The 25,608-nt window shown below is 36.5% G+C and overlaps 3 protein-coding genes across 3 annotated transcripts in view; 1 reads left to right on the top strand and 2 right to left on the bottom strand.

Moving 5' to 3' along the window:
• Nucleotides 1-423: 423 nt before the first annotated feature.
• LOC126809764 (surfeit locus protein 4) lies at nucleotides 424-8,847 on the bottom strand. The gene is made up of 4 exons (XM_050534530.2): nucleotides 8,515-8,847; nucleotides 6,995-7,258; nucleotides 5,756-5,799; nucleotides 424-4,366 (listed from the first exon to the last, which is right to left on the bottom strand). The coding sequence occupies exons 1-4, from the start codon at nucleotides 8,563-8,565 to the stop codon at nucleotides 3,913-3,915; spliced, it is 813 nt and encodes a 270-aa protein (XP_050390487.1). The 5' UTR covers nucleotides 8,566-8,847; the 3' UTR covers nucleotides 424-3,912.
• An 84-nt stretch (nucleotides 8,848-8,931) lies between these two features.
• LOC126823357 (transcriptional adapter 1) lies at nucleotides 8,932-19,417 on the top strand. Its single transcript, XM_050552153.2, has 10 exons — nucleotides 8,932-9,009; nucleotides 10,126-10,162; nucleotides 11,244-11,298; nucleotides 12,202-12,267; nucleotides 12,637-12,740; nucleotides 13,694-13,772; nucleotides 14,404-14,534; nucleotides 15,435-15,583; nucleotides 16,219-16,378; nucleotides 17,207-19,417. The coding sequence occupies exons 1-10, from the start codon at nucleotides 8,939-8,941 to the stop codon at nucleotides 17,372-17,374; spliced, it is 1,020 nt and encodes a 339-aa protein (XP_050408110.1). The 5' UTR covers nucleotides 8,932-8,938; the 3' UTR covers nucleotides 17,375-19,417.
• A 1,575-nt stretch (nucleotides 19,418-20,992) lies between these two features.
• The window catches only part of LOC126812203 (centrosome-associated protein 350), a 52,244-nt gene continuing 47,628 nt past the window's right edge, over nucleotides 20,993-25,608 (bottom strand). Inside the window, exon 36 of the mRNA XM_056102094.1 lies at nucleotides 20,993-25,234. Within this exon, the coding sequence (XP_055958069.1) occupies nucleotides 24,579-25,234 (656 nt within the window). The 3' untranslated portion in view covers nucleotides 20,993-24,578. The remainder of the gene's footprint in view (nucleotides 25,235-25,608) is intronic.

Raw genomic sequence — 25,608 nt, 5'->3', positions numbered from 1 at the left:
TAACTCAGTAGGACGTTAAACCATGTCCTGAAATAAGCGGCCGTACACGGACAATCACTGGCCGAACTGACCCCTTTTGAGAGGCTGAATTGACTTTCATCTGGACATAATTATCCGACCATGTTTTTGTCCGACCATGTTCAAAAATATTAATTTCCAACCACAGAGCGGGTCGTTAATTATTAGTTAAACACCATTTCATTTCATTTCGCGCAATATCCAGCTTTCATCGATTCTAGATAATGTTTCAAGAGAGAGAGAGATAGAGAGACTAACACATGGTTCGGTTCAATTTTATTTCAATAATTCGCTTGCGCGTAGGGGTCTTTAGCCGTGGGAGAAAACCAGACAAAATCCACGAGGTGGGACACGTACAGCCAGGGAATTAATTAATGTTTCAAACAATCAATCATAAATCACTGATATTTGGGTATTTGACATTTTATTGACGTGTTTGATTTTTAAAACGAAAAACAAAATGCTACACATACAATATATCGCATATAAAGTATTTATATTAAAATTATGAGACTAGAGAAATCATTCAGGGAAAGGTAACAATCCATCAACAGGTGAATCAGATTTAAGCCTGTTTTCCATTTAAGCATTTCCATGCCCTATTTCGCCATTTACATGGAAACGGTCCCATTACATTAGCCTGACTTTTTCGCTGGCAAAAACAGGTACATGAAAAACAGGCCTGAATCTTTATGGTGTACTATATATGCCATAAATTATCATACTGCTTGATATAAATATTACATTTTAGCAGTTACAGCAATCCATATAACTATGAAGGAATAAAGCAAAAAGGTGAATCCATTTCAATAAAGCTATGTTTGCTAGAATCCATTTCCAGTCTCTTGTAGTTCATTTGAAAATTCCAGTCATTAATAAATATATGTTTGTTAGGATCAATACTATCTTGCATCTTTTTTTTTCTGAACATCGTAATTTTAATTAAATCCAAGTTTAGATAATTTTTCTTGTTAAATTTTAATTAAAACCAAATAAACATTAATGCGAGAAAAAGAGAGAAATGGGGTTTAACGTCCACTCGACAGATTTGGGGACTAACACATGGTTCAATTTTATTTCAATAATTCGCGTGCTCGTAGGGGTCTTTAGCGGTGGGAGGAAACCGGAGGACCTGGAGAAACCCCACGAGGTTGGACAGGCAACCCTACTCCTTGTCACGTACAACCGGGAATTCAAAACCACGCCAGTTGACTCAATGACAGGCCTTGTGATACAGTGCGCGCGTGCTAACCATTCGGCCATCCCCCCCCCCTAAACATTAATGACATTGATAATTAATAAGATGAGTAATGTAATATGAAATGGGGTTTATCGTCCTAATTTTTGTTCACCAAACAGGCTAATGAAGATGGGCATATGCCATGCAGGAAAAAGTTTTCCCAGACATAGGCGTTTCCGTTGAATGTTCATCAAATTCCAAGGATTCTTTTAAATGCACAAGAACACAGTCGGACAATGGATTTTGGTCTCATCCAAACGACCTGACACTTTTTCCCTGCAAGATCATCCTGCACCACTGACAAGGTGACACCAAATCAGAAAGTCCTGAAGAACTTTCTTTGACAACGCTGGAATCGAACCCAGTATCTTCTGTTTAGTGAGCCAGCACCATACTCAGTGGCTTCATCAGTAAAATAATTCACGATTCACCTTCGCTCTTATTCGATACTTAAAACAATTTGTTGATTCTAATTCTAACATAATAATTTAACAAGAAATGATAATAATGTACTTGTCTATTATCAATATTGTTGATTTAAGAAGTGAAACATACAAATCAAAGTGTCAATAACTTGTTTAAAGGTATATATACAAGATTTAGAGTAGAATAATATGTATATACATATCTGTATATATTTGTCAATTAAAGGCCACAAACTCAGTAAGTGTGGTTTAATGGTAGAGAGCGAGGCATTAAGTAATATATTGATACTGCACGAGGACATTAGCCCGAGTGTTGTAACAATATATTATGCAATATCTTGCTCAGGACCATAAAACAACTTAAAATACAGACATTATCTCGCACATCCATTTCAATGAAATCGTCACATAAGTCCGATATTTCATCTAGTATAAATAATGTGCGACTGGCAAATTATCCGTACATTAATCCAAATAACGATACTCCAACATCAAAGGATGGGGTCACATCTGTATTTTAATGATTATTAAAATCTTACAGGAATGTGGTGGTTAATTTACATGTATCTTTACAAACTTTAACGTTTGTACAATATTAATATCTGATCTGTTGTTGGAAGTTAAAACGTAATCAAAGAATAACATCTTGTTATCACACACTTACAACTACCTAGAGAAGCATGCACCAACAGGCTTGTCAAATTTGATGGTCGTTAAACCTCCAACTAATAATCAAACATACCGGTCAATTCATTACATAAACCAGCTACATAATATAAGTTACAAACAGAAGGTAGTGAGGGGATATTGGAAGATCATTTATTTTCTTTTTATCATACTTTAACATGTTTATATGACATAAAACATACGAACAATGATGAAAATGAACAACGATGCTGGCATCTAGCTTTAAAAGGTATCTGAGAAAATAATATTTTGTGACAAACTACAATTGGCCTCAAGATTTTTTTTTTTGTGTGGTAATTAATTACTCTTGACCACCACCATTGTAAACACATGTAACATAAATCTTAGAATAAATAACCATGTATTCTTAGAATGCTCTACAATTACTGGTATTTAATATAAAATACTAGAGACTTATAAAGAAAATACAATAGCATATTTAATAACCGGTACTATTTCTTATATATGGCAAGCAACTGTACTCTACTGTTTTCACCTTGTAAAGTAACTTAATTAAAATAATCAATTGACTATTGTCAATAATATTCTATGAACAACAAAGAAATGAAATATGGTGACTATATCATTCAGACTGTTCAAAGAAAAACAAAGTTTACATCAGTTAGGACGATTTGAATACAGTTTTTAACTTGTATTTACGTAACTTATAGAAAATGTCTACGTAGAAAAGGGAGAATTTCGTCAGGAAGGACAATCTAAATATTTTCTTTAACAATTTGTTTCAAAAATAATAAATACAGAGAAAAGGGGATGAAAATTTGTCTATAACTGTCACCCGATATTCAAACAATAAATTAACCCCCCATTTAACATACAGACGTCTTCAGGCCCATTTACAACAACAATTTTTTTTTTTCACAACAGTCAACAATTACAATGAATGTTTAAATAAACACAATAAAAAATTTATTAATGTGTACATATTTCTAACAAAGTAATCAACACCGCTTTTCAATTGTGTTCGGGACAGGGATGGAAGTAGTTATTAAACAGATTCATTGAAGCAGACCTGCATCTATGAACTGCATCAGACCTTATTCAGGTTAATGCTTAATAATTCCCCCCAATGTGTTTTGAAATTTAAGAGTCTAACAATTAAATAATAAAGATCACTTAACGACTGGCTGCCAAACAAAACTTATTAAATAGCTACCTTCATTTCTCTCCACAATACCAATCCAGCAGCTACAGTTGCTATGGCAACTACTGTTTCCATGTCAATACAAAATGAGTTGCTATGGTTTCATTAAAATGCGTAGTCTGAAAGTGCTTGACTCATTGAATTGTTTGTTGACAAAATCGACATACAATCAACTATAACCCTATTCCTGTTACGTTTTTTTTTAAATTTTCATTTTTTATTTTTCTATAAAAAGTCATTCAAACAAACTAATGATCCAAACACAAATGTTGGCAGCCATATTATTATCATTAATAATAAACATTTAACCATACAAAGGTCAATGCATCATAGCAACCATCTACTGGTAACCAAGGTAATATTTCCTAATAGAGCAAGTATTACCATTTTTTCTTGTGTTCATCCATGCTGACACCACCGGGACCATGGGCTACGACAAGTAACAAACCTCCAATTACCGACAGCGTCTGGAAGAAATCATACTTCAAGAAATCTCGCATGGGTTTGTAATCAGGAATACTCCACCAAGCATTAAAATATAAATTGAGCCCAGTGAGCCATGTAACTAGAATTAACGCAGATAGTTTTGTTTTAAAGCCTACAGCTATAAGTACAATTAGAATAGTGCCTACAAGATTCTGCACTATCAGAATAAAATTAAATTCAAATCTTAACAATGTGAGGAACATGAGAACCAGAAGGATTCGACCACTGAGCTGCATATACTGCTTAGGATTATTCTCTCCGAGTGATGGTAGTCCAGCGAATAAACTCTTTCCTTCTGCTCTTTCTTCAGCCAATATTAATAACACACCACCAGCGAGAGCCAAATTCCTGTAACAAACAACACAAAAATGAATTGTTTATGCGGTATTTAGTAACTGGATGAGAATAAAGAGGAAAGAACCCTCGTCGAAAAGTCGCTGAAAATAAATCCTTCCAGTAATTTGTGTCGTGTTAAAAACAATAGAAAAACTTTTAATTACATATCAGATGAATTTTAGCACTAGTCTAATCACATCTCAATGTTTCCAATCCAGATGTCGAAAAAAGGATTGATTATTGATTATTCTATAAATATTTTTTCTTGATGTTCTAGTGAACAAACAAATGAGTGAGAGAAACCAGATTTACCTTCCACTTGACACAAACTAGACCTAATTGGGATACACATATGGTACAATTTTATTGGAATGATCTGGTTGCACATTGGGGTCTTTAGCAGTGAAAGTAACCCTGAGGACCCAATGAAATCCCACGAGGTTGGACAAGGCACCCATAGCCTTGTAACATACAGTGTGTGATAGAAAGAGAGAGAGAGAGAGAGAGAGAGAGAGATGGGGTTTAACGTCCACTCCACACAAACTAGGTCATTTTGGGACTAACTTATGGTTCAATTTTATTTAGCAGTGGGAGGAAACCGTTAGACCCAGAAAAAACCAACGAGGTTGGACAGGCGACCCTACTCCTTGTCACGTACAACCGGGGAATCGAAACCACGGCAGTTGACTCAATGACAGATTTTATGATACAGCGTGCACACACTAACCATTCAGCCATCCAACCCCCGGTGTTAGAAAGCATGCCACTAGACTCAATAAAAGTCCTTAGATCTTAAGCATGTGTTTTAGACCACTTAATCATCCAACCCCCTGAACTAGTGAAGGCTGAGTGCGTATATTTATATAGCTAAGTTTACCAGCAGATATATTGTGAATCTTGACACGCTTACACCATCTTTCAAATACAAGGGTAAATTGAACACACACGAGTGAACCATTGCATTCATGAGAAAAAAATGGGATTTAAAGTCCATGACACAAACTAGGTCATTTCGGGACTAACATATAGTTTAATTTTATTTCAATAATTTGCTTACGCGCAGGGGTCTTTAGGAGTGGGAGGAAACCAGAGGAGGACCTGGAGAAAGCCAACGAGGTTGGACAGGCGAACCTACTCCTTGTCACATACAACCGGGGGTTAGAGAGTGCGCGATGAATCTGTCATTGAGCCAACTGATGTGGTTTCAATTCCCAGGTTGTACTTGACAATGTTAGTCCCGAAATGATCTAGTTCGTGTCGAGTGGACGTTAAACCCCATTTCTCGCTCTGTCTCTTCAACTAACTGTGGTAAATGCCTTGCATCTGATCACCATATAGAATACCACCTGTTTAAATATTTTATTTAGCTTGTAATACAAGCTTATCATATCAATAACTCACCTTAATAAAAACTTGATATCCCACAGAATACTGTAAGCAATAGTCTGAAAACACAAAATAAACAAGCTAGAAATTTAAATTTAACAATATTTATTCAGCTGGACAGGTGGTCAATCCTACAATCTGATTAAAATACAGATCTATCTTTCGTTTCGTTTTTTTGTACTCTTGATGGCCTACACTACATAAAGATTTGACTGGTTGTAGTGATAGGTCACTTCAGAGGTCATACGAGCGGCTTTTGACCCTATGACGTCAGACATTTAATCAACCAATCAGCATTGATGTTTCTAGTGGATTACCCACAGTTCCATGCACCACATGGCAAAAGCTCGCTGTAACAGACCGTTTCATTGGCTAAACCCTCACATCATCCAGAACACATCAATGATAACAATCCTAGTGTAGTAAAGACAAGTAAAACGAAATTTTTAACTAAAAAAAAACAAAACAAAATAGAATCTGTGTTTGAATCAGATTGGTGTATAAAATGTCTCAATCTAAGCTATCCAAGTCATTGGAGTCATTAAGCATGAATTCTAAGTGTTGTCAATTAGAGTAAAACAGAAGTATTTGATTCCGTCCCCTTACTTTGAAATTAAGATCATTCAAGTAGACCATCTCAAGAGGCTGCTGATATTGTGAGATTGGTATACTCAACCAAAAGAATTTTAGTTTCCCTGTATTTTTATCAAGCAATATATCAGAAGGGTGTGCTATGAAAGTAAAGATAAGTATGGTTATTTATTTCCTGCAATGTCTGTGTATATTTCTGTGTCTTATCTGTGGTTATGTTTTAAGGGGTGATGCTGGTGCTCTTACTACCCGTATCATATTTTTATATAGACACAGGCCATTATCATCAAATGAATGCAAATTACATGTAGCTACAGAAATGAAATGAAAGGGAGTTTAACGTCCTACTGTTTCGCTCCGAACTGGGCTAATGAGGACGGGCATACGCCATACATTATGCTATGAGGGAAATTTTGTCCGGACAGCAGCACTACTGCCTACTCTTGTATCAAATTCCAACTGTCATGGGATATTTTATGTGCACGCCAATGTGTACACGGCCTCGGTTTTTTGTCCCATCCAAACAACTAGACAGCTGTCCTTGTCAGGCCCTCCGTCATGCATCACTGACAAGGAAGAACCATGCCGGAAAATCTGGATGAAGTTTGTCGGCCAATGCAGGGATCAAACAAAAATTAGCTACAGAACCAGACATTTACTAACCTGTAAGCCAATGATAGCAAAGAGAATTCCACATGCTATGGTAACTTTTTGTCGACTCAAAACCATAACACAGCCTCCTAGTTGTCCAATTAGATTAATGAACACGAACACACTTGCCAAGAACCAACCACACCCCCACGAAGCATTCATATAGTCCCTCTGTTCTCCCCATTGTGTCCACATACGTATCCCATCTTCAAGAAATGTTGAAATAAGACAGAAGCGGGCAACATGAGGCAGGATATGTTTTGAGTGTCGTAAAACCTGGAAAAAAATAATAACACAATGAGCAGATCAGTTCTAACTTTATTAATGGTACGGGAGCCCTAATTCAACAGAAATTTGTGTATATTGGTAATACACCAGAACATGTAGTTTTGGATAACAAATGAAACTGTAAAAGCGACTTCATAGCCATTGAAATGCGGTTTAACATCCTAATCAGACTGGGCTAATGAAGATGAGCATATGTCATATAGGACTTTTGCCCGGACAGTGGCACTACGGTCTGTACTCTTATATCGAATTCTAACTGTCATGGGTTCTTTTATGTGTGCACTATACGCCTTCCCTTGCCAAGCCTTCGCTACTGCACGACTGACAAGGTGGAACCACGTCGGAAAATCCAGATGAACTTTTTAGGCCAACGCTGGGATCAAACGCAGGATCTTCAGGTTACTGAGCCAATGTCTTACTCACTCAATCACCATGGCTCCCCATTTAATCTGGGATGGGGTATAGTATAGTACTGAGTGGTATATGTATGCAGGCCCAAACAAAACAGGCTATAATGACAGACATCAAGAAAATTTAAATTATCCAAATGTAATTAAATTTGCCCTAATTACTAATTTAATGGTACAATAGGCTACCATATGCTATGGATGAATATTACTCTAATTTCAATGATTAATATTGGTAATTACTCTTACTCATCAGAATGTACTATTGATAAATATGGTAATAGACTATTATTTTAAACAACAATAAATTTTTTATGAAACCATATGGTTTGCTTTAACCTAGTTATTAGAAGGAGGTTAAAGCTCATTTTCAAGGAGCTACAGTTAGATGTGCATTGATAACTTTTCCAGAAATCAAGTAAAATCTTATTTTTCTATCTTAAAACTAGGTAACAACATATTTTACAGTAAAATATATTTATAGTTCTGTCATAGCCACACAACCATGTGAACACATGTACCGTACTAGTAACTACTGTAGCAAATGAAATCTACACTGCTTAATTTTTAGTTCTGCTTAAAATGCTACAAACATAAAAGGAAAAGAGTAGTTGCTGAAGAGATTATCTAAGTCAAGTGACAATAAAATATTGTACATTGATGTCAGTTAGTGTTGTTATATGCAGTTTTTATGAACTGAAGTATCAATTAAATGCCAGTGCATCACCAGACACATAATATAAACCGGTCAAGTGTCACGCGTTTCTTACTATAACAGCTTGTTTTGGCGACAAAAATTAACACTACAATTGATAGAAAGACAAATAAATATATCACCTGATCTACGACGTCCTCGGCTTTGTCCATTAATTCGTTTTGCTTCGGCATTTTGCCGAAAAACTGTATTCTCTACAGGCTACTACAGCCACGTAAACTTGTCAACCACTCTGACCGGAAGTTCAGGTTGATATACAGTATTTAGTGGCCTTCCTCCCTCTGCAAACTCTACAAACTTTTCTCTTGATATCTGTAACTTATGCAGCAACAAGAGGTGGTTTTAGAATTTAAAACTTTTAAATTGGTGTAACATATTATTTTATAAATCAACATTAATTCTTCTGCATTGAAAAGGAGAACTAAGCAATAAATGTATCCTGCAGAGGGAGTGAATTTGTAGGGAAATCCTTTGCCACGTACTAATGCGCTTATCTTTCAGACAGTTCGTGAGTTTCCGTTAGCTTCCGGTATCACTCGGGACAATATGGCTGCGCCCATAGATCTCAATGTTGCCAGAAAGAATTTGGAGGAAGCCCTAGGCGACACTATATCATTGTAAGATTAATTACTATGTAAAATATGAACCTACACACCGAGCTCTCAATTTAGTCAACTGTTCACCAAAAATAAAGGGGACAGCTATCAGTTTCATGGTTTTCAGAAATTGACTCATAGTCAATGACAATAAATCAAAATTGGGTCTCTTATATCATTTAACAAAATGAAAAATTCAAGTTATAAAATAGTTTCCATTAGGTTCTGAAACATTCTAATTTCATATATTTGCGTATCATTTGTATATTAGTTACCAGAAATTTGTTGTCAACTGATTCGGATAGTTTCTTCCCTCGAACACCTTCTCTCTTCAGACTGGGTTGCTTCCTGGTTGCTTCCTGATTGCTTGATACACAAAGCTGTGGTGGCTCAGTGAGTAATGATGTCATCTGTTCACTCCCCATTTTGTGAGAGAAAGTTCCATGCTTGTAGCAAGGAACAAACAAAACAGTATCTAGTTGTTTGAATGGGACACCCCAAAAAAACGAGCTCTTGTCTACACGTTAGTATGCACAAGAAAGTGCCCTTGTCAGTTAACACAAGAGTAGGCCATAGCACATCTCTCCAGGCAAAATTTCCCTTATACCACACCACATGGTGTATGCCTGGAGTAAACGTACAGCACTGAGAAGGCGCTCCCAAGCCACATAAGCTCACACCAGGGACCGGCCAGCTAGATATCGAAGCGCAACACTAGGCCATCCCAACCCCATAAACTTCAAGTGGCCCCAAAAAGCATGTGGTGTCCATTGTGACAAGTCACAAGTGTATGTGGATTTACACAAACTAGGTCATTTAGGGACTAACATGTGGTTCAACTTTATTTCAATAATTCGCTTGCGTGTAGGGTTCTTTAGCAGTGAGAGGAAACTGGAGAAAACCCACAAGATTGGAGAGGCAACACTACTCCTTGTCACGTACAACCAGGGAATACATGTAGAAACCATGCCAGTTGACTCATTGACAGACCTTATGATATAATGCGCACTGGTCTGTTAGAACATCTATTGTGATAACTGTGGATACAATTAAACTTTATTTGATGCAATGTTGTATATTTCAAATATAATTATAATGTAATAATATACATAGTCAATTGCGTCTTTTTCTTTTCAGATATTTTCAAAATCTGAAAAATTGGTTCAAACAAAAGGTTGGTTTCATAGACTGTTGAGTTTTTAGAATTTATATATTTGTGATTGTCGTTTGTCTGTTTGCTCATCTGTTGTGGGTTGGCGGCTACAAGGGCTGCCTCGACAATGTAATGTAGTTTAGGCTCCCGGTTACCTATTTAGGGTGCCAGTCTCCGGGTTACCTATTTGGGGTATTTTCCGGTATTTAGTGTTTTTCCGGTGTTCAGTATAAAATGGTGTTTTCTGGTTGTTTTCCGGCATATAGTATTGCCGTTTTAAGACTGTAATATAGTAACAAAGAATGCTATGATAATATGTGCAATAGAAAGGGTGATTAATTTGTGCATACAGTGATAATTCTGTATACCATTATACCATACTGCTAGTAACTTTTACATGTTATCTTGTTTATGGGAAGCTATCCTGGAGGTCGGGTGTTCGATCCCTGCATTGGCCGAGAAAGTTCATCCAGATTTTCCGGCGTGGTTCTCCCTTGTCAGTGATGCAGGACGGAGGGGCTGACAAGGAAAGCTGTCTAGTCGTTCGGATGGGACGAAAAACCGAGGCCCCGTGTACACATTGGCGTGCACGTAAAAGATCCCTTGGCAGTTGGAATTCGATATAAGTTTTAGCCGTAGTGTCGCTGTCTGGGCAAAATTTCTATCATAGCACACTGTATGGCGTATACCCGTCTTCATTAGCCCAGGTTAGGAGCAGAACAGTAGGACGTTAAACCCCATTTCATTTCATTTCATTTGTTTATGGGAAACACAAGATCCAGTGTACACATTATCGTGCACGTTAAAGATCCTTTGACAGTAGGAATTCGATATAAAAGTAGGCCGTAGAGGCACCATCTGGGAAAAATTTCACTCATATCTCACTGCATGGCGTAGGCCCATCTTCATTAGCCCAGTCAAAGCAGAAAAAATTTGGATTTTAAACCCAACATCATTTTATTTGTTTATGGAACTGTACTTAAATAACCTAGGTGTTATTTAAAAATCAATGCTAGAGGGATATTGAAGACATACTTCCAGTGTGAACCATACAGAGAAGAAGAATAACATTTTATTAACACTAATTTATTCAATATTTCAGATATCTAAGGAAGATTTTGATTTAGAATCAAGAAAGTTGTTCAAGTCAGAAGAAGGTAATTAAATATGCGATTTCAGAATATATTTTATGGACAAATATAAATCATAATTGCTATTCCTTTATGTTTTCGATTTGTGTACAGGTTTACATGTATTTATTTACTTTTGTACTTGTATGCTGTTTAGAGATTCCGGTTTCCTCCCACTGCTAAAGACCCTTACGCGCAAGCGAATTATGTAAATAAAATTAAACCATATGTTAGTCCCGAAATGACCTAGTTTGTGTCAAGTGGACGTTAAACCCCATCTCTCTCTCTCTCTCTGTTTAGAGATTTATCCCAGCATTGGTTGAGAAAGTTCATCAGGATTTTTCGATGTGGTTTTCCCTTGTCAGTGGTGCAGGACAGAGGGCCTGACAAGGACAGCTGTCTAGTCGTTCGGATGTGAGGTCCTGTGTATACATTGGCGTGCATGTAAAAGATCCCTTGGCAGTTAGAATTTGATTTAAGAGTAGGCCATAGAGCCACTGTCTGGGCAAAATTTCCCTCAAAGCACACTGTATGGCGCATTCCGGTCTTCATTAGCCCATAATAGGAGAAAAAACCCATTTCATTTCATTTTTTTTAGAGATTTTAAACATGATTTTTTAAAACTTTGTTGGATTGTGATGAGACTAGAAAGATAATTGTTCAGGATTTTTCGACATGGTTCCTCTTTGTCAGTGATGCCTGACGGAGGGACTGACAAGGTCAGCTGTCTAGTCATTAGGATGGCACGAAAAACCGAGGTCCTGTGTACACATTGGCATGCACATAGAAGAACCCTTGATAGTTGGAATATTAGAGTTAGGCCATAGTGCCACTGTCCGGGCAAAATGTCCCTCATAGCACACTGTATGGTGTATGCCCGTCTTCATTTCATATATATCATTGTGTGGCAACCTATTTTTTATATTTCAGTTCATCTACACAATGAGTTTTTGTTAGCAATATTATCACGATGTCAGATGCTTGGTTCTACTCTCAGTAAGTACTCAAATAAAAACATCAATTTAACTAATTTTTGTATGTAGATTTTATAACAAATCACTGTTTAAAACTTGGAGAGCTTACTTACATCCCTGAATATATATTACACTCATATAGCTTGCCCAACCTTGTGGGTTTTCTCCGGGTCCTCCAGTTTCCTCCCACTGCTAAAGACGCCTATGCGCAAGCGAATTATTGAAATGAAATTGAACCATGTGTTAGTCCCGAAATGACCTAGTTTGTGTTGAGTGGACGTTAACCTCCCCCCCTCTCTCTCTCTCTCTCTTTCTCTCTCTTGTGATTATATTCCAAATTATTTGTCACACTTAATTTATTAGGATAACATGGAATAATTGTATTTTGTAGTTCCTAAAGATCCAACCATAAAACCAGTTCATTCTGGAGGAAGTAAATTATTAAAGAAAGGAAAGTTAAAACGTAGATTACCGGATGGTAGAGGAGATTACATAGTAAGTTTATTCTATTGAGTTATTGGGTTTTCCCTGTTTCTTGTCACTATATGACTTGCATGAAAAAGAACCCTTGATTGGTGGAAATCGAAAATGTTGCTCTGCAGGGAAAATTGTCCAACCTGACATTGAACACATGTCCATAGTAGTGCTGGGTATTTCCACTGCAGTCACGATACAATACGTATTGCGATTCATGTGCTATGATACGATTCATATCAGGTCAAAATTTACCAAGAAAACAACAGGATAAATGAATAATTGATATTTTTAGTCATGCTGATTTCAAAGAAATATAACTGTTTTATATTACGATATTGATGTGGATCAAAATGAGGACCAAAACAATTTAAGGGTGTTTGTGTTCCTATGGATAATGTGTGGCGTGAATAATTAAGAGTGACAGGTTACTTACCGAAGTGACAAAACAAACATAAAAAAAAGAATCACGATACATCACGATACATCAATCCAGCATCTCACTATTCAATATGTGAATCGTGAGAAGGTGAATCACAATACATCGATTCAATGATATATAATGTGTCAGCACCAATTCATAGAAGTTAGATTTAACAGTGGTAGTCTTAAAATTACCAAAGTATTGTGTGGATGAGATGTTAATCCCTATTCCATTCTTATTAAAATGGTCACAGGGGAAACGTCCTACAGAAATCCGAAACCAACATAAACTATATAAATCAAAAACATGTCGTACTTCATGTAAAATATAAACAGGCCCTACAAAAATCTGAAAACATCATAAACAAGATAATGCTGAAACACGTCTCTGTCGCACACAAACATAACGATTGCCATACTTCATGTAAAATAAACAACTATGGTGTGACTATATCACATCATACAGATAAAACTATTGTCAGAAAATTATTCGATTTTTTTAGCTAGTGTGCCACAGAAATTAGACATTTTTTGTGTTTTTGAAATTTCAGCAGAGATTTTCACCTGTGAATGCTACAGCTTATATACCAGTAGCTAGTATTAGATCTACAGATGATGAACTTAGACTTAGTAAGTATTCATTACACACCTGTTTATTTTATATTGTCATCTTCTTTAACCCATTTTCAATGAATTCTCAAGAGTATTTAGTATTGCTATTCCGCCGTTCTCCGTGAGTAGTCGTAACTTTACATCAATAAACTATCTGTGACGTCGTTTTAGTCCTTCTGTTCATATTCTAGTCTATATTTCTATGAGCAGAAGAACTAAAATGACGTCACACATTGTTTATAGACGGAAAATTACGACTAGCCATGTAGAACGGTGGAAATTACTAACGTTGAAATTTACCTGTTGCAGGTAATATTGACATTTGGGTTCGTGTTACACTTATGGAAAGAATATGTTGACATAATTACTGGCATTATTTAAAAAAATTATGAAGCTTTTCCAGTGATGTTTAAAGCCTTTCAGTCATTTGCAAGCCCATGAAATTAGAATTCAAAGAATATAACATTAAATAACAGTAAATGCCATTAAATTTATACTTTTTTTCTGTAAAAAAAACTTTAAAATATATAAAACGAAATACCTTAAAAATTATCAATCTGTCAAAATTTTGAAGAAAAACCCTGATTGAAGGTGTCATCAATTATAAACGTCATGCATTGATTGAAAATACAATGTTTATCTTATTAAGGTTTTGTGGCGAGAGAATGTTTATTACCTGATGAATCCATGGTGCATGGCCGTATGTTAGTCTCGGCCTGGGAAACTGGATTACAGGAAGTAAATGAAACAGCAGTAAAAGTTATAGTACAAGCTGTTGAGGTATGATATTAAAAATTATTACAATAGCTTCAACACATGCGAGAGCCACGGTGGCTAGGCCGGTTAGACATTGGTGTGCTAACCTGGTAAGACATTGGCTCGCTAGCCTGGAGGTCGGGTGTTCGATCCCTGCATTAGACCGAGAAAGTTCATCCAGTGGTTCCCCCCTTGTCAGTGGTACAGACGCTGGCTAACTAGTCTGAAGATTGCAGGTTCGATCCCGGTGTTGATTGAGAAAGTTCATCGGGATTTTCCGACATGGTCTCACCTTATCAGTGGTGCAGGATGGAGGGCCTGACATGGACAGCTGTCTAGTCATTTGGATGGGACAAAAAAACTAGGTCCCTTGTACACATTGGCGTGCATGTAAACGATCCCTTGGTAGTTGGAATTCAAAATCAGGGTAGGTCTCATCGCTGCTGTTGGGCAAAATTTCCCTCATTGCACACTGTATGACCATACCTGTCTTCATTAGCTCAGATGGAGCAGAACAGTAGGATATTAAACACCATTTCATTTTGGAAATGTGACACATGGCAGCCTATATTTTTGTCTTGGACATTTTGTAGATTTTTGGCGTTAGATTTGTTTGTTAAACAATATTTATCTGTACAGATAGTACCGAATAGAGTATAAAACACTTTCCTGTATATGACACCAAACTCGTGGGTTTTCTCCAGGTCCTCCGGTTTCCTCCCACTGCTAAAGACCCCTACGCGCAAGCGAATTATTGAAATAAAAATTAAAACCATATGTTAGGCCCGAAATGAACTAGTTTGTGTCGAGTGGATGTTAAACACCACCTCTCTCTCTCTCTCTCTCTCTGTATATAACATCTGAGGAGGTTTATTTTTTTGTTACTTGCCACTGAATGTTGAAATTCATCTTTTTTTTTTTCAGACTGAATTGAAAAATATTTTAAGTTGTGTTTTATCAAGACGGAGTGGGTATAAACTGAGAGAGAATAAGTTTAAGTTTGCTATGGGTAGTGATATTATAAATCCATATTTAAGACATAGTAACCTTCTACATGATTATAGTATGGATCAGTAAGTATTTTGTTTGTTGTTTCATACCAAAGTTCTCTGGTAATATTGCAACCAGGTAATTTTACAATCTGGTAAACTGGTAATTTTAAAAACTGGTAAATTTGTTATTTTTAAAATCTGGTAAATTAGTAATATTACAATCTGGTAAATTAGTAATTTTACAATCAGGTAAATTGGTAATTTTAAATCTGGTAAATTGGTAATTTTACATTCTGAAAATTAGTAATTATACAATCTGGTAAATTGGTAATTTTACATTCTGATAAATTGGTAATTTTAAAATCTGGTAAATTGGTAATTTTACAATCAGGTAAATTGGTAATTTTAAAATCGGGTAAATTGGTAATTTTTAAAATCGGGTAAATTGGTAATATACAAATCTCAAGATTCAGATTCAACATCAGGGGGAGTTACAGAAAGAGTCTAGTTTATGGACTGTTTTGCTTTGTTTCTAACATGGCATGGTGGTCGAGTTGTCTTATAGACATGACAGACTTGTACACATTGGGATAGTCATGATTCATCACTTATATGGAAAGCTGAAAATGCTGATAATTGTCCCAGATTTGTCTGTTTACCTTGCAACTAAACAAGATATTCTAAGATGATAATTTAATCTTTTGTTTTTATTTCAGAGAAACTACGAAATTATCTACTGCAGGAAATCAGATACCATGTTTAAAACCTCCGTTAGATATCGGTGAAGCTGGGGCAACTCAACAATTATCAGCCATTACAAACCCACCTAGTGATAAGGGGCATGTTACTCTGTATGACTTACTAGATGCCTTGCAAGTAAGTTCACAATTTTGATTTTGAATAAAATTGTCATTTCTGAGTTTGTTATAAAGGTAGATGTTGGGATTGGGAATTTATCGACGTGAAGGAAAGTTTAGTAACATATTTTATCAATACAAGCCACATAATGCTCAATCTCAACAGAGGTTGAAGCAAAAACACAGCTGAAACCAAAGCAAATGTAACAATGGGTAATGCCCCCGTCAGGCCGGGATGGCGTCCTTACTGCGCTGCTGCGAACGTGTACGGTGACCAGTAAATGCACAAGGTCTTCACAAAATGTCCCAAAAAATTACAAACTTTACAAACACAGCTGAAACCAAAGCAAATGTAATAATGGGTAATGCCCCCGTCAGACCGGGATGGCGTCCTTACTGCGCTGCTGCGAACATGTACGGCGACCAGTAAATGCACAAGGTCTTCACAAAATGTCCCAAAAAATTACAAACTTGACAAAAGCTACGTTCTCACAGCTTTCAAGGTCAGATCACAAAACCTTGGCGTTTGTTTTGAACATGCTCAAAACAAAAAACGCTGTGACTCGGCAATCGTTTGTGACCATGGAGACCACAGTAGAATATCTCGCATTTCCACCACACTTTTACCACACTTCATGGCGATCTTGACACACTCTGAGACCATTTTCTGTAGCAGCGCAGTAAGGACACCACCCCGGTCTGATGGGGTTATAACAGGTCAAGGTCTGTTATTAGTGGTTGCTCTTACCCCATGGTTATTATCTACAAATCTGATTTAAAATTCTGATTATTTATTGTACTTTAAAATCTTAAAAAAAAAATTGTATTATTGTCTTTTATTTTCCAGTTGAATAGAAATACCATTCCGTCTCATTCCGTGTATGCACCAACGATAGAACGTATTATACACAAGTTATGGCATCCGAGTCATGAAGAATTAGACCAAGATAGTATACATCAACAAGAGATTAATTTAAAACAACAATTAGCCAATGAACAATCAGCTGTTAGTTGATAGTACAAGTGCCATAATTATTATCTCTACTTATATAGGCAGCATTTCAGTGTTGACATAAAATTACTCTTGAAGTGGACTCTGAAGTGGAATACTCTTGAGATAGTTTGATTGTGCTTAAAAAACAATATTACATGGTCTTTGTCTCAGAATAATTATTAATTGACCTTATATTAAGTTTAATTAAGGAGTGAACACACATAAGTGGATATTCCTTTAGACCTTATTTAGGACACTCTTTCCAATTGTTTATGAAACGATTTTGAAATTTAGGTTAACCGGTGGACTGGACACACTAGCCGAATGATTTGGCTGAATTAATCTGCAGCGAAATTTACGTAGTGTGTCCACTATCATTTGGCCGAATGATTCGCCTGAATCAAACATACATGTACCGGTATATTCGGCCGAATTATATTCGCTTAGTGTGTCTGCTACACTGATGCATTTGTCCGAATGTAGAATTCATTAGCCAATCACCACTCATCATTCACTCATGTCGAGAAGTTATGTGATTGTTTGAAGAAATGGTTGCCGCCAGTTTTAATCATGTGACGTGAAAGGTGATGCGATCGACTAGTGAATCAGGCGAAGGATTCACCTAGTGTGTCCACCCATTCGGCAGCATAAAATTTGACGCCGATTGATTCGGCCAAATAAAATTTGGCACCACTTGATTCGACCGAATCGAATAAAATTTGGTGCTGATCGATTCAGCCGAATAAAATTTGGCACCCCTTGATTCGGCCGAATCGAATAAAATTTGGTGATGGTTGATTAAGCCGAATATAATTCGGCGTCGATTGATTCGGCCGAATAAAATTCGACGCCGATTGATTCGGTCAAATGATTCAGCTAATGTGTTCATCACTTTAGGAAGAGATCAGAGAAATAGAAACAGTGATATTGTTCTGTTTAGGCTAATGAATACAAGTGTTATGTTATAATTATGACAAGATGGGTTCATTGCGTATCCTTATCGAACTGGTAAATAATTGTTTTATTGTTGATCTAATAATGGTATTACAGATATTTCTTTCACATTGGCATGGACGTAAAGAACCTTTGGCAGTTGTAATTTGATATAAGAGTAGGCTGTAGCGCCGCTGTCTGGACAAAATTTCCCTCATAGCACACTGTATGGCCGTTTTCATTATCCCAGTCGGAGTAGAATAGTAGGACGTTAAACCCGGTTTCAAAAATCTGGATTTAAAACTGCTTATAATTTGAAGAACAATCTTGTGTAGAATTCCCTTAAAAGGGGTCTTTTGTAGCCTGAATGAATCTTTGATGTGCTATAGAAATTAGAATGTGTAAATTATTTAAATGAAATGAGGCTTAATTAACTTTCTACTTTTCTGCACCAACTCGGCTAATGAAGACGAGCAGTGTGCTATGAGGTACATTTTGCCCGGAAAGTGGTCCTATGGCTTACTCTTAATTCAAATTCCATCTGTGAAGTGTACTTTTACATGCACCCCACAGTCTACTAGAGACAAGACCCTACACCACTAACAAGGTTAAACAAATGAAGTTTAACGTTATACTGTTCTGTTCCGATCTGGGCTAATGAAGACGGTCATACACCATACAGTCTGCAATGAGGGAAATTTTGCCCAGACAACTGCACTATGGCCTACTCTTATATCGATTTCAAACTGTCAAGGGATCCTTTACGTTCATGCCCATGTGTACATGGGACCTCGTTTTTTTCGTCCCATCTGAACGACTAGACAGTTGTCCCTGTCAGGCCCTCCTGCCTGCATCACTGACAAGGGGGAAGCACGGCGGAAAATCTGGATGAACTTTCTCGGCCAATGCAGGGATCAAACACCCGACCTCCAGGCTAGCGAGCCAGCATCTTGCCCACTTAGCCACCGTGACCCATAAGGGGAAACAAATTAAATAGTTAGATTGTGGATCACAATAAAGCCTGTAATAGCAGTAAGTTAGGAAATCAAGATAAAGTCTTAAATATTTCTAAGTGATATTATGTATACAGTAATACTGTCAATTATTTTGTTAACTTTTTATATGTGAATATGTATATATTAAAGATTAAATCATTTTTTTTTTTACAAAAAGATATGTTGTAAGAAATGTAATTTTAACCTTGGTGTCCAATACATTAGAGTGACTATGGGCATAATCAACTGAACTTTCCATGATTGTATTCTTTCAATCGCAGGGCAATCGAGTGAAAAAGGGGATTTGGGGCTACAACGCTTGCACCGAATGAAGAAATAAAAACCACAACCAACAACAGATGAAACATATCTGTTGTGTATAATTACATCACACGTCTTCTCCCCCACTACTTTAGTTGATCGGACAGATGGAACTGTGACAGCACTGAATTCTTTGTCAACCAATTGCAATTCTGTCAATTCTGAATGTTCGGATTAACACACCCCCTTACACATCATAACAACATAGGTTGTACTGAACACTGTTCTTTGGCTACTCTATATTGTCCTATATTACCAGTACCATTTTTAACGAAATTCAGGGATAAATTGCCATCTGGTAGAAACCGTTGTGACTCAGATAGTTTCATCATCCAGAGATAAGGTACAATATTATGGTCTTCCCTAGGGGTCTATTCTAGGACCGCTTCTGTTCATAGTGTTTATACTTCTAATACTTCTAATGTGTACTGTTCTCATAGAGGTTAGATTGAGGATAGAACTATTCATGCACCAAGTTTGGATTTGGATCGACAATCTGGTACCTCAGTCACTCAAAAGCCTTTGTAACTAGCGAGGAGTATGCATATGAACATGCATTCCAGCTTTAAATGAAATGAAATGGGGTTTAACGTCCTACTGTTTTTCTCCGACTAGAGACGGGCATATGCCCTACAGTGTGCTATGAGGGAAATTTTGCCCAGGTAGCGGCATCATGGCCTACTCTTATATTAAATTCCAACTGCCAAGGGATCTTTTACGTTCATGCCAATCTATACACGGGACCTCAGTTTTCCATATCATCCGAATGACTAGACAGCTATCCTTGTCAGGCCCTCTGTCCTGCACCATTAACAAAGGGGAACCACGCCAGAAAATCCTGATGAACTTTCTCGGCCAATGAAGGGTTCGAACACGTGACCTGGCTTTTTATGACAGGATGTCTGTATAATTAACCCCGGGACTAACAATGCTTTGTATATCAACTGAAACACTGTGATGATTAGGACGTGCATACCAAGACATTTCATATGGCACTTTGAACAGTAATGATTGTCTTACACCATCTTACCCACATCACTAACAATACAGGATTCACTCAGACCTCCCAAATTAAAGAGAGACAGAGAAATGGGATGTAACGTCCTTGACACAAACCAGGTCATTTAGGGACTAACATATGGTTTAATTTTATTTCAATAATTCGCTTGCGTGTAGGGGTCTTTAGCAGTGTGAGGAAACCGGAGGTCCCAGAGAAAACCCACGAGGTTGGATAGGCAAACCTACTCCTTGTCACGTACAACCGGGGGATCGAAACCACGCGAGTTGACTCAATGACAAGACCTTATGATACAACACACACAATGCCATTTGGGCATCCCTCTAATAATTAAAATATCATACTTTATAAAGAAAAAACATACTAAATTCATAATATTCATTATTTTTATTTGGTCAACATTTGACTATATTGGCAACAAATTCCTTTATATCAAAATACAGTACAGTTTAACGTAAATGTAATTCAATTAATGAACTGCCAAATTTACAAATCTTGTTAAAACAAATCCACAATGCTACAGTATAGTTTGGACGGAACAATTGTTAAGAGATTATCCAGCTTTAGTTTAAATTGACTTAAATTGGATGGAGTCATTAGAGTGTATTGTTTTTGATTAACATAATAAAAAAAAACAACATTAGGCACTAAATTTAAATTTGGCAATTGAAGAGGAAACTAGACAACAGTATAAAGACATTTCAGATTCAAAATTCAAACCAAAATCACAGAAAAAAGAAAATTTGAAATTAAAGTCAAGAGTTATTCTAATCCAAATCATGCGAGATACTTAAGAATTTCAATCTACTCTCATCATGGCGGTGGTCCAGCTGCATGAACAAATAACAAAATGAAGTTAAACATCTCTACTGTCTGCATCAACCAAGGTAATGAAGACTGGGAATACACCATGTAGTGTGATGATGAGTTAGTTGTATTTTACGTCCGCTTCCACCGAGGTGATATCGCAGACAATCCATGTAGTGTGCTATCAAGAAGAATTTGCCTGGACTGCGTTGCGACCTACATAATCTTATTTTTAATTACAATTGTCAAGGGTTCTTTTACATGTACACTGGATCTCAGATTTCTGTACAGATGGGGTTTAACGTCCAATCGACACAAACCAGGTCATATTAGGGACTAACATATAGTTCAATTTTATTTCAATAATTAGCCAGCGTGTAGTGGTCTTTAGCAGTGTGAGGAAACTGGAGGACCCAGAGAAAACCCATGAGGTGGAACAGGCGACCCTACTCTGTACAATCTGAATATCTAGACACTGTTCCTTGCCAGGACCGTCATCCCGCACTGCTCACAAGGGGAAAACCCTTTGAGTGTAAAATCAATTGTCTTATTGCGTGCATTCCTAGACGCTGTTCCTTGCCAGGACCGTCATCCCGCACTGCTCACAAGGGGAAAACCCTTTGAATATAAAATCAATTGTCTTGTTACATGCATTCATGTCCATGTTAAGCTCCATATTTGAAGACCCTATCAAATGGATAAAATTTGTTGGCTTTTTCAGAATTTTCTTTTTTCTGGAATATGTTAACTAGACTATAGTAACTTGACCGAGACTTAAAACCATATAACTCTTCTAACCCACCAATTTGGCAATTAATGTGATGCAAGCAAGATTAACAATGATGCATCCTTATCACATATTCAAAAGACAGATCGACCTCACTGAGATTAAACAAGATGTATTATGCTGCAGTTGTGTTTTTTTTTGTTAAAATTATTCATTCTCAGAAAAATTTTAAAGGTATTAGGACTATCATATATATCTATATATATATATAAGCGATCAGACATCCTTTTTGTTAAGATCATTCTTCTCACAATTTTTTTTTAAGTTATTAGGTATACATAAGTGATCAGACATCCTCATATTTCATTCTGTATCTCTCTTTATATAAAATACAAAAATATACATCTAATAGTATAATACATACATACTTATATACTGTTCTACAACCAAGCCTGGAAATAAGGCACCTGTCACTGACAATGTCAGGCACAGATTCAGGCTTTGTCAGGCACTAAATCTCTGGTGCCTGTCATTTTGTCCGGCACTGATCTGTCTTTTTTATTGATATTATTAATACATGTTCGGCACTAAGTTAAAAATGTCAGGCACTATTTCATTAGTGCCTGATATTTTGTCAGGTACATGTAAAACCGTTATTTCCAGGCCTGAGTACAACTATAGTCTATACCCCGGTAATATGCTAATCAAAATATCACAAACACCATAACATGACTCAAGGAGTACTGTAACCAGTATGAACATACTATAGACCAGGAACTGACCATGTTGTTGGATGAAATTCAAAATCTGATTCACTAAATCGATGCAGAATTGTTCAAAGAAGAAGCATGCCAATTTTCATGTCGATCGGATTTGAATTTGTGGAGCCTTAAGCTTTTTCAAAGTGCGTTACCCAAAGAACAAGGACTGTTCCCCATGTGCTACTCATCGTCTTGTTGTTCGTGGGAGTGACGCTCTTCGAAAAAAAGTCTAAGGCGCCCACAATTTAAGTACGATTGGACTCGAATTGATTGAGCCTTAGGTTTTTTAAAGAAGCGTCACCCCGAAAACAAGAACAAAATGAGTAGCGGTTAGCGACTAGTTTCTGGTCCAAAAATTGTTTATGAATAAGGAACTGTTCCCCAAGTGCTACTCATCTTCTTCTTGTTCTTGGGAGTGACGCTCTTCAATAAAGTCTAAGGCTCCATAGGACATCACAAGATGGCTGCAGTTCCTGGTCCATAGAATGCCCATACTTGTTCATAGTAATCAATTAAATCTATGTCAGAACTGATACACACTGGAAGAAACATATAGATTACTTTATATTTATAAGGCCATGGCAACAAATTATCAGATCATCAAAATGAATTGTGAATTTCTAAAATTTAATCAATGACAATTCTAACATAATAAATTAGTAATACAAGAATATATGAATCCATTAATTAATTAAATTTTATTTTTCTTCAAAAACAAGATCAAAGTTTAATAAAAATTTCTTAAATCCTTGAAGAGTTTAGATTTTCTGAAATTCAAATGAAGTAACCTTTCTGGCTTGTGAGCTGGACTGTAATATCTATCTGAGAAACTATCTTGTTTAACATCAAATTTTCTTCACCAACATTAAATAATTTGTGTACATATATAAGGCATTCAAATTAATTATAAACATAATATAATATAATATAGAATTTCAAAACAAATACATGACATAGATAGTAGTTTACATGTGGTTAAGTGGAAATGCCCTACAAGGTATATATATAAACTATACATTATGAATAGAATGAGAGAAGGATTATACAGAAATAAAACCATAAAAAATAAATAAATTTAATATTTACACTACATACAATTTCTATGTAACACATCAAATGCAAAATAAATGTCTTTCTTTAAAAATCAACAATTTTCTCACGTTTGCTTTATTTCTCTATAAGTCATGGTCTTCTTCCCTATCTCTTGGCCAGCGCAATCATGTTTTCTGCTTTGGTTCAGGGTTAGCTCCCTTTTTTCATATAGAAATATACTATGATATACTATTGTCACATACTCACATTATAACCCTTGTTTGATTCGAGTTACCATGACGATTATCCCAGACACCGATCTTTTAAATTGGTGCTTTGATGGCAGGACACAGCACTAGTTTTTTTAAGATTGGAATAAAACTTCCTGAGAATATCCTCTAATCCTGTTATTCCAAATCATTATAGCATTGCTGCAAGAGGTAAACTGCCAATTGGTAATCAAATCGGACTGCCAAGACAGATAAACAATAAGAAATGTTTATGATTATATATATGTGAGATCTCGTTCCATGTTTTATATAATAAATAGAGGAACCAAAGGTGTATTTCATTATCAATCATTTCCTTATGAGCAGAAATATTTCCAGATCTTCTTGTCAATCAAGAGTTTTTAGGAGTCTCGCTCGGAGCGCTGATGCCGTTTATTGTGTATTTTAGTACACGTTTCAACAGTCTCTGCTAACAGTGTTTCAAAGATGGAGTCTGTTAGCGCGTGTTTCACATCAAGCTCGGCACTATTATAATCTAGCCATCCTGGTTCTTCTAGTCGAAGATCGTCTGCTAGAATATTGTCCACATGGTCCCTTCTCTTATGCAATGAAAACTTATTTTTGACACGATCCGATTTTCGTACACCATTTAACCCCAGGAGTTCATTGACTGCTTTCTGAACGATAGGTCTTAAATTGTCAACCGTTGTAGGAGGGGTGTGACTTTTACTATACTGAGGCCGTTTATAAGTAGGTTTTTCCCAGGGAAGAGGTTCAACAACTTCCTCTTGACTATAAATATCACAGATTATCTCCCCTGTTAGATCAAACAACATACGTTTGTATGTTTTCTCACTCTGTTTCTCCATTGTTAGATTTTCGTCTTTCGTATCGTAAAATGATTCTGGTGCTACAACGCCTGTGAACGGTTCTCCACATCTGCGAGCATTCCAATAAATATCAATAGCATTATCGATTATTCTCTCCACTTCAGCTTTCTCGTGAGGAACAGCATAAACAATTTTTTCCACTTTCGGTGTCGCTGGTTTTGTAGCATCTGATAAAAAAAAAAAACAATGATATAAATCCAAAACACATGAATTATAACAGTTCAAATTTTTTTTAAAAAAAAGTAAGTGATCTCATCAGAATTGATGTGAAGAGAGAGAGAAATGGGGTTTACCGTCCACGACAAAAACCAGGTCATTTTGGGACTAACATATGGTTCAATTTTATTTCACTAATTCACTTGTGTGTAGGGGTTTTAACAGTAGGAGGAAACCGGAGGACTCGGAGAAAACCCATGAGGTTGGAACGACGACCCTGCTTATCGTCCAATTCAAACTGTCCTAGTACTTTTAATGCACACACCAATGACAAAAGGGGAAAGAAAGCTGTGGAAAGCAAGCTGGAAAATCTTGAGGAACTGTT

Source organism: Patella vulgata, chromosome 1, assembly GCF_932274485.2.
Source record: "Patella vulgata chromosome 1, xgPatVulg1.2, whole genome shotgun sequence".
NCBI lineage: Eukaryota > Metazoa > Mollusca > Gastropoda > Patellidae > Patella > Patella vulgata.
The sequence above is the reverse complement of the archived record's forward strand: the minus strand, read 5'-3'. Positions and strand labels throughout refer to the sequence as shown.